This window comes from Quercus robur, chromosome 10 (assembly GCF_932294415.1).
Source record: "Quercus robur chromosome 10, dhQueRobu3.1, whole genome shotgun sequence".
Lineage (NCBI taxonomy): Eukaryota > Viridiplantae > Streptophyta > Magnoliopsida > Fagales > Fagaceae > Quercus > Quercus robur.
Genome location: NC_065543.1, coordinates 37,735,442 through 37,745,623, shown reverse-complemented (window position 1 = coordinate 37,745,623; position 10,182 = coordinate 37,735,442). Strand labels below are relative to the sequence as shown.

General features: G+C 35.4%; 1 protein-coding gene across 1 annotated transcript; it reads left to right on the top strand.

Moving 5' to 3' along the window:
• Positions 1-8,897, top strand: LOC126701584 (F-box protein At5g49610-like). Its single transcript, XM_050399783.1, has 2 exons — positions 1-294; positions 7,351-8,897. Exon 2 carries the CDS (start codon positions 7,396-7,398, stop codon positions 8,566-8,568), a length of 1,173 nt encoding a protein of 390 aa, XP_050255740.1. The 5' UTR covers positions 1-294; positions 7,351-7,395; the 3' UTR covers positions 8,569-8,897.
• The last annotated feature ends 1,285 nt before the right edge of the window (positions 8,898-10,182 follow it).

Here is a 10,182-nt window from a genome sequence, read left to right as displayed (position 1 = left end):
AAATAAATAAAAACACTCTCTCCGACTCTCACAGAAGTCAATAATTCACTTGGATTGATGGGTCACAGGAAAAGGGTATCCCTCCTCTCTTCCTATTCCCTTCTCCACTTTCTCATACACAGAAGAAATCAGATCTAAAAGATCTCATCGCAATACTCTTACAATTGCATCGTATAGCTGCAACTATTGCTGATAACCAAGTGATTAAGCTAAAGACTATTCATTCTTAATGAATATTGAACAAGCCCACGGACTCTTCAGCTTTTGTTCCTAGTTGTTGATCTCTCACCAACGGTAACCAAAGTTCCAATCTTTCATTCATTTTTCGTACATATATGTATGTGTCTGTGTGATAGCTTAAAACCCTTTTGCTATGATCCCATTTCTGCAACTTTTATCAGACTTTTTTTTTTTTGGTGTCATATGATGTTTGTGACAATTACCTTTTCTAGAATTATGGGTTTTGTTTTGTTCTTTTTATTGGGTATTCTGTTTGTTCTTTTTAGTCTAAGGTTAAAAACTGATTGTTAGTATGGGTCTCAATTAGCGGATTGAAAATATTTAATTTTGATATTGCTTTGGTATTAGAAATCTTAAAGCAGAGAAAGAATTTTACTTAGTTTAAGTTGAATAATTTGCAGCTAAAAGTGCTGACCCATAAAGTGATTTAAAAAAAAAAAAAGGTTCAGAATCAAATATGGTTTCTTTCCAATGCTTCTAACAGGAAATGGTCTCGTTTATCAAAAAAAAAAAAAAAAAAAAAGAGGAAATGGTCTCATGTATCTTTGTAGCCTAGAAGATTGGGGGTTCTAGTGTGAATAAGAAACAAGAGAACAATCATATTAAAAAAAAAAAAATACACAAAAACCTTTTTTCTCTTATTTATAAATGATCGGAATCAAAGAAAAATTAGCCTACGAACTGAAGGTTTCTCTTTGGGACCATAATTCTCTTTTGATGGGTAATAGTGAGTGGGGAAAAAGAGGGGGGTGGGGGGGGGGGGGGGGGGTTCAAACCACGGACATCAAATACTTGATTACGTACATGTATGCACATGAATGGGCTAATGGAGCGCAGTTGATGTTTTCACAACAATTTTGTTTCAAGTTTTGATATTATATTATTGAAAAAGTTGAACAATTTGTAGCTTAAATTTGAGTGCCAAAAGTTTCTACGAATTGGTTGTTTGCAGGTTGTCAAAAGCTTTTTCTTTCACAATATTGGGAGAGAATGTAAAAATTGTAAAACCAACAATTGGCGCGTTTGCTCTTTTTTTTCCTGTGTTGTGTATAACTTCACTAGTTCCCCTAGAATATAAGAAAAAAAACAGGGGTGATGGTGTGGGGAAGTAAAAACAATATCTTTACAGCATTGCCCTTGAATTGTTAAGCATGGGCTCTCTAAAACAGCATTGGTGGTGGTTATTTATGCAAAATATGGAGAAGAATGGGGGCTGGACAATTGAGGTGGTTAGGGGATTGCATGGGGTGGGTTTGTGGAAAAAGTATTGGAGGAGGGTGGGACTGATTCTCTAGACTATTAGATTCATCATTGGGGATGGCACCTGAGTTAGATTTTGATGAGACTTATTTTACAGAAATTCATATCTCATAAGTCTTTTCACAGAATTGTTCACTTTTGCAGTGGACAATAATGCATCAGTTGCCTGTTATTTGGGCAGTTCAACTGATAGGGGAACACAGTACTGGAAACTTCAATTTATTAGGCATTTTTCGAGACTTGGAATTGAAATCTTTGGTGAATCTCTATTAAGCTCTTGTATTCTAATTTACCTTCTAGTCAATGTGAGGATCAAGTATCATATAGGGTAATAAAAAATGGAAGACTTGAAGTTTGTTTGGATTATGAAGCTCTTAGAAGGTGGTGGATAGAGATGCCGGGGGGGGGGGGGGGGGGGTGTTACTGGCAGTGATGTCAATTCAGTTCTAGTTACTGTTCCGGTTGACTTTTTGAACAAAAATTCCATTTATCAGTCTATTCCAGTATATCGTTTTGGGGCTACTATTATTTTTGTATACTTTGTGTTTGTATGTGTGTGAGAGAGAGCAAGAGTCCATATATCAATAAAAATGCAATACATATTTTATTTAGCTTCTCATTACATTAAATATATATGCTACTTCATTCTCAAAAAGAATAGACTTACCCTTCCGGTTAGTCCATAAGGATCGGAAACCCATATTCCAAGACCATACAACCCTGTTACATGAAATGCGCCAAACCCAAAACAAGCCAACCCTGAAAGAAATAAATGAATTCCAAAAATCTTAGGTAAATCTAAAGAAGGTTTTCCTGTACGTTCATCAGAAAATATTTATAGATCCCAGTACACGCAATGCCAAATAGCTACTAAAAAGCATAAGCCAGAAAACACAATATGTGCCCCGGATGCTATTTAATTTTTGGGTAAATTGCAAATTACACTCCTAAAGTTTGAGCGTGTTTGGATTTTACACCTTGAAGTTTCAGAATTTGGATTTTATACTTTGAAATTTTATTCCATTTGCATTAGCAGCCACTTCATCCATATTTCCCATTAAATATCACATAAACTTGCCATGCATGCTTAGTTTGTCCAATAAAATGATGCCATATCATTTTTGTAGCCTAAAAAAACTAAAAAATTAAAAATGACATGGCAAAATAAAAATGAGGTGACATCATTTTATTGGATGAACTAAACACACGTGGCAAGCTTATATAGCACTTAACAGAAAACATGGATGGAGGGGTTGCTGATGCAAACGAAATAGAACTTTGGGGGGTAAAATCCAAATTTTGAAATTACAGGGTTTAAAATCCAACCCCCCCCCCCAAAAAAAAAAACTTTAGGGGGGTGTAGATTGCAATTTGGCCTTAATTTTTCAAAACTATATTAATATACATTCTTCACATGCCAAAATGAATATTTGAAAAAAGAAATGAAGCACACTATAATCATGAACAAAGAGACCTAAAAATCCCACCACATTACCACTAATGAAATACAAAATAATTGCAAGACTGGTTGGAAAGGATGGGAATGAGTCAGAATTTTTAGGGATAGTGCATTGGTTTAGTGACTAGTATGAAATATGTCAACCATTCCGGTCAGAATAAAACAGAATTGGTAACTTTTTCTACAGGAGCACCATTTCTTTGGCAGACCTGGAGTGCTAAGGTACCACAATAGGTTGTTTTCTTCACTTGATAGCAGCACTGAGCAAAATTTTAACAGTGGATAATTTCTGAAATAAAATAATATGGTTATTTATTGGTGTTATATATGTAAGAATAGTGGGAAGTCAGTTAATTTCCTTTTGCTTCATTCTTTAGTGGTGATAGATATATGGTCTTTTGTGTCTGCGTTATTTGGGATATCTCTTGTGGTGCTGAAGACTGTGATTCAGATATTAGATTGTTGGCAATGAAGATATCATTGCCATTGGAGTAAAAAAATCTAGAAGGCTTTTCAGTTGTGTGTCAGTGAGAGAGGAACAATAGAACATTTGATGGAGTGGGAATGTCCTAATCTTGTTACCAAACAAATTTTATGAGTTTTTTGTATGATTGGATGACTGCTATGGGTAGCATCCCTTCAAGGTATTTTCTAGGAGCGTTTGATACATTCCCTGTGTATTTGAACTAACTTTTGTTAAGAACAGAATTATTTTTACTTATATATACAAAGCATATGGTCTTCCTTAGATATTTTTTAGACCATTAAATCTAGAGGTTGGAGATGGAAGTACCCTAGATAGCACTTAAAAAAAAAAAAAAAAAAAAAAATCCAAAACCTATATATAGATTACTTTTCCACTGTTTGTTGCTCAGTTGGTTACTTGGATTCATTTAATATAATGGATGGGAAATGCGTTGAGCGTCCACTTAAAATAATGCTTTAAATAGACATTTAATTGTTTGATAATTGACGATTCCCTTTTTATTTCTATTTATATACAGCTGCATACCAATAGAAGCCTGGATGTAATTATATTTGAAAATTATCAGGGACATTACGTAATATTTTTGTATTGATGGCTTTCATATTGCTTGTCTTCCTTAATAAATGCTATTTCTTGTAATCTTATTACTACCATTCTGAAACATCTGTGTTTTCACTAAATCTGCTACTTACCATTCCACAAACATTGAAAATGAATTTTACCTCAAGTTTATAATAGAAGAGTGGATATTAATTCAGCATGATTGAAACTTTGAATTCATTAGCATCTGATGATTTAAAATGGGGATGGCTGACATACTCATTTATAAAAGTAAAAGTTGCAATCAAGTATTTTTCAATTGTCGAAAGTAATTTGATTAGGTTAAATGAAACCTAATACGATTCTTTTGATATTGATTTGATTCAGTTGGATTGATAAAGTGGTTTATAGAATCCAAAAAAAATTATCCTCTTAGATTTTTTTTTTGGACAAGTAATAAGGAATTTCAATAAAAATGGTGTGCTCTAAAAGAAGAGCTTCTTAAAAATTGCGAATGAGAGAAAAAAATCTATGAACTCAAATAAGGAATTAGAAAAAATCCTCCCAATCATCATGCACAGTTCAAATAGAGAACTTGGAAGAATAGACTTAAGCTCAATCAAAGATCTCTCAACTCCATAAAAAATGCAGCTATTCTGCTCCCCCCCAAAACATAATGACGGTCATGGACCCCACTATTACCATGCCAATGAAACTGACCTTTCCAACAAAAAAAGAGTCGATCACTTTGAACGGCACCACACAATACACCCCTGTGCACCCAAATAAAAAAAAAAAAAACACAGGACCAGAATTCATTAGCAACTGAGAAATGAAGCAAGAGATTATCTGCATTTTCTATGCCTCCCTTGCACATGCAACACTGATTTGCCAAGGCCATATTCCTCTTTATAAGGTTGTCTAGGGTCAAAATTTGTCCAATGTTGCAGTCCACACAATGAAAGCCACTTTCCTGGATACTTTATTACTATAAGTACAATTTTACAGGAAATGCCCTCCATTAGCACCTCTCAAACATACATAATTTGATTGAAGACTAATTTACCATTAGTTTAGTATTAGGGCTCCATCTCATACAATCAACGCCTCCACCAAAATATTTTAACAGATTTTATGGATTCACTTCTTTTTTGCATATAATTTTTTGTAATTCTTTAGGTTATGGAATGCTCACCATCATGAGTATGAAGTAATCTTTTTTTCTAACCTATCAAAAAGAAAGAACTGTAAGCAAAAGAAAATAAAAGAAAGAAAAGAAATGTGAACATGTCTATTACTCATATAGGTAGGATGAGAATGAAGGTAGAAAGGGTACATTTCCAGATCGTAGCAGCCCTATGGGGGGAACCCAAAGGTGATGTAGGATCTTTAAGAATTCAGCACTACAACAGACTTCTTGATTAGTTCTTGAAGGGTTCTTGAATAAGGATTGATATTTAAGGGTTTAGGTAAGAGAAAGATTGAATTTTGATGGCTGTTTGGTGTTAAAACAGGGGGTAGAACAAGAAATAGGATAACTAAACACTAGGCAATCACACTTAGGTAGGAGAATGCAATTACACCCTCAATGCATGAAATAAGCTGCTGGAATTTTGTTAGAATGAACCTCACTATATATATATATATATATATTTTTTTTTTTACTACAATAAAGCCTTTATGTAGGCTATTGTTAAATCCTTTTCTAGAAGGACTAGGACTCTAAATAGCCTATCCCTAGAATGACTATTATTACTAATATTAGAAAGAAAAGGACTTAACTTCTAAACCCAATCGGAAAAGGACTAAAAACATAAAATAAGATTCATGGGCCTCTAAGACACCCCATTACAGCCCATTCCAGAAAATTTGGAAATTACCAAACTATTCCATTTAAAAAAAAAGAAAAAGAACTTTATTAAAACTAAACCAGAAACTTGAATCTTTTGATACTTAATCTTGTATTTTCTTGAACTCTTTCTTGTTGGCATCAAAAGTCATACCATTAATCTGTCTTGCAAGAGGACAGCAATGCCAAATCTTCTACATTCCCAATATCTGCCATTGGAACCAATTTGGTCTTATTCAAATTTACTTTCAATGCCGATACAACTTTGAAGCACGATAGTATGGCTTTTGTATATCCTTGGAGGTAGCACAAAATAAAATCGTATAATCTGCATATTGTTTCCATATTTGGGTGAGATCATTGGTTTTAATTAGTGGTTTGAAGTAGTTCAATGATGGGTAGGTTATATTGATATTTAATTGTTGCATTTTCTTCTGTCGAAATTTAACATTTTTCACCAGCCATCTCCATCGACCTCACTTCATTATGGATCATATAACTGTTTTTTTTTGGAGCTTTATTTGTCAGTGTTGTTCTATCACTTCTTTGTCAAGGATCCATGACTCAATTTAAATGTTTTATAGTTCTTTATTCTTCATCTAACTTCGGAAAGATATCTTTCATTCCAACTCGGGCCTGGAACCATAGCCCAAATTTTCTTTGAATTTAATTTTCATGTTTGTTTTCCTAGAGGGAGTGACAGTTACTGCACTCGTTTGCTCTGTCCCACTGTCTTACCTGTTTAATAAAACGGTTGATGTGAGTGAGCTGGAACACTAAGAGTGTGCTTGGCATTAGCTTATAAGCTCAGCTTTTAACTTTTAGCTTTTTTTAGCTTTTGTGTACAGTTTTTTAAACCTTACTTGTTCCCTCATTTTCTCATTTAGTATCCGTTTGGGAACAATTTATTTAGTTTTTTGCTAAATTTTTTTTACTGAAAGTGTGCTAAAGTATAAGGTACATTGCAAAAGTGAGAAAAGATGGAAAAAGTAAGGTTTTAAAAAGCTGTACATAAAAACTAAAAGCTAAATGTTAAAAGCTGAAGCTAATGCCATATAGGCTCTAAGGCAGTCCAATCTCTTATACCTTGCCTATTTGTATGTTCTCTCTGCTGGGCTGCTTGCATTCCTTATATGACTCATTATCTCTCCTGTACTAATTTTTCAATCAGAGATGTCAACTTTCCTGCTAAGCACCAAATGCTTTTTATTCACTAGGTTTTGGGTTCTATCCCGTAAGGGTCCATGTGTGTGTTTTCCTAAAAAAACCTTTTATTCCAATATTTTTTGGTTCTCATCTAATGGTTTATACTTTAAGGCTTACAGATTTGTATTTATTCCCTTAAAATGTTAAGTTTACTCTTGGATCAGAACTTTTAAATTGCCAAACTGAAGTTGGAATGTTGCTTCCTTGTTGATGTTATCAATGAGGATAGGAGGATGGTTTGCTAAATTGGTGCTTAAATTTGATTAGTGCATTTAAAGCTCTTCACATTAAATTGTGCTTGTGATGCAGGACAAGAAGGGAATTGAAGCGGGCACATCAGAATATTCTTTTTTGATGGAGAACTCGAGACAAAGACGAGGGAGCAATCACAATGGTAAAATGCAGAAGGGAGCATTTTATTTGCCACCAGAGATATTATGCGAGATTCTTTCCAGACTTCCTGTAAAATATATCTTAAGATGCAGAAGCGTCTGTAAGGAATGGTGTCGCTTGACTCTAGGCCCTCAATTTATCAACCTGCAACTGAGTAGAGTGAATCATCAACTTCCTCAACTCATCCTCAAATCAGATCATAAAGTCGATTTGCAGAGCCTACTTCTACTGGACACTGAGGGATGCAATATTAACAAAATTCCTTTTAAGAAAATGTCTTGCACTTCGAAGAGGTTAAATTGCCTTCGGCTAATGTGTTCTTGCGATGGTTTGCTCTGTATAGCTGCGGATTACCTTATACAACCTGTGATTATATTGAATCCAATAACAAGAGAGAGTGTTATTTTGCCATCACCAAAAAGAAGAGCGTATGTAGTGAGTCATCAGATTGGTTTTCACCTTGACCCCTCATCCGGTAAATACAAAGTTGTACGAGAATATAGAAATATGAATAGTTTGAATCGTGATGAAGGCAGCAGTTTCGAGATAATTACAATTGGAGATAGTTCATGGAGAAAATTGAGTGCACCTCCTGTCCCAATTGAATATAGCTTGGGTGCGGCAGTATACTGGAATGGGGCCTTCCACTGGAAAATTCAAGAAAGAAATGACAAAAGTGGTGACAATTGCATCCTTGGTTTCAATATAAGTGATGAGAAGTTTTACACCATCTCTTGCCATGTCAGGTTTGGATCTTCGGAGTATGACTTGCTGGTTTTAGGAGGGTGTTTGTCATTAGTAGAACATGATGTTCATCTCATGAGAATATGGAAGGTAACAGGAACGAAGGATGAAGGATTTTCTCTCTCCTTCCACTGCACATATGATACTTGTGTGCGGTGGAACAAATATCTCCATTATTCAGTGATTTGTCAAACTAATGCAGATAGTTTCTTGCTGAAGGTGTCACGTGAAGATGGCGAAAATGGTGCAAACCATTGGTTTGTGCAGTTTTTCCCTGGTAAGGCACTTTACTCATATCTGAACATTCCCGGCCTTCCTAGCCGCTTCAGGGGCGTTTACTTCAAACCCTCTTTTGTCTCTCCAAAAGCTGCTTTGCCTTGTTATTCTTGACCATGGAATGGCTTTTACTCCTTTGGAGCTTGGTCCTGAATATCATCATAGAAATACTGTGTAATTTCTAATGAATGGAGGTGATTCTAGATTGTATCTTGCAGGTCAATTGTAGAAGCAAAATAGCTTGTCTCACCTCCTCCTCCTCTTTATTAAAGTTCTCTTTGGTTTTTACTTTGTAAGGGATATAGATATTGGGATCAAATTATATCTTTAAGGTTAAGTTTATAAAGAGACATTGTAATGTAATCAGTTCTCTTGCTGTTGTGTGTGTGTGAGTGCGTTATATGCATCTCATTATGAAGTTTGAGGCTAGAAGGTTTATTGTACTTTTGTGAAATATTATCTTGCACCCGTTTCATGGAGCGGCCCTCTCAAACTGGCATTCATGTGAGGCCGTTTATATGGAGCGGGTTTAGGAGATACTTTCTCGTTGCATTTGTAAACAAGTGCTTGTTAAGCTTGATTCATCTATATTTTCTTCAAGCATGTGATTATTATGATCTTAATTAACTATGTTAATTAGACTAATTTTATGATACTTCCAATTAAAAATCTTACACTAGAGGCCGGTACTGCTACTAAATTATTATTAATTAATAAGTTCGCTGGGCTATCTAAAGGTTAAATCTTAGATTTATTTATACTCTCATTGGTGAAAATTTGTAGTTTTATATCACGGTTTGAAGTCATTCTATTGAAAATTTTCATATGTTTCGTACTACATTTAATGTAGACAATGCAGAGTGAGGACCACTCTATGTTGTTTCACGTAAAAGCAGTAACATCAAGGGTGCGTTTGGTTTAATGTAAATCGAATTCCGAGTAAAAAATGAATGCAGGAAAAAGTGAATTTCTGTAAGGAAAATAAAATCCGGATGTTTGGTTGTGCAATGGAAAATAGTCTGGAAAACGATTTTTGGTGTTTGGTAACATTCTAAAAATGCTATTTTCTTACAAATTTTTCACATATTCTCAGCCATTTTCTTAGCATCCAAACAAATTTTATTACAGAAAATTTCAATATATACACTTAACACAACCAAAAATCAAAATAAAAACATTGAGTAAGAGGAAGAAAGAGTGAGATCGGAGGGAGAAAGAGTGACAGATTGAGGGAAAGAGAGATAGATCAAAAAGAGAGATCAGGGTGGATGGAGGATGGCGGCACCGATGAGCTTTGGGTGGATCTAGATGGCGGTCGAGAACGAGAACGATGGCGAGAACGAGAATGAGAACGGCAGCGCCGATGAGCTTTGGGTGGATGTAGATGACAGTTGAGAACAAGAACGATGGCGAGAACGAGAATGAGAACGGCAGCGCCGATGAGCTTTGGGTGGATGTAGATGACAGTTGAGAACAAGAACGATGGCGAGAACGAGAATGAGAATGGCGAGAACGAGAATGAGAACGGCAGCGCCGATGAGCTTTGGGTGGATGTAGATGACAGTTGAGAACAAGAACGATGGCGAGAACGAGAATGAGAACGGCAGCGCCGATGAGCTTTGGGTGGATGTAGATGACAGTTGAGAACAAGAACGATGGCGAGAACGAGAATGAGAACGGTGGTGTCGATGAGCTTTGGGTCGAGAACGAGATCGGTTTTGGGTGGTG

What these genes read in the sequence shown, in the direction of transcription:
- LOC126701584 (XM_050399783.1), top strand. Translation starts at nt 7,396, where the DNA reads ATGGAGAACTCGAGACAAAGACGAGGGAGCAATCACAATGGTAAAATG.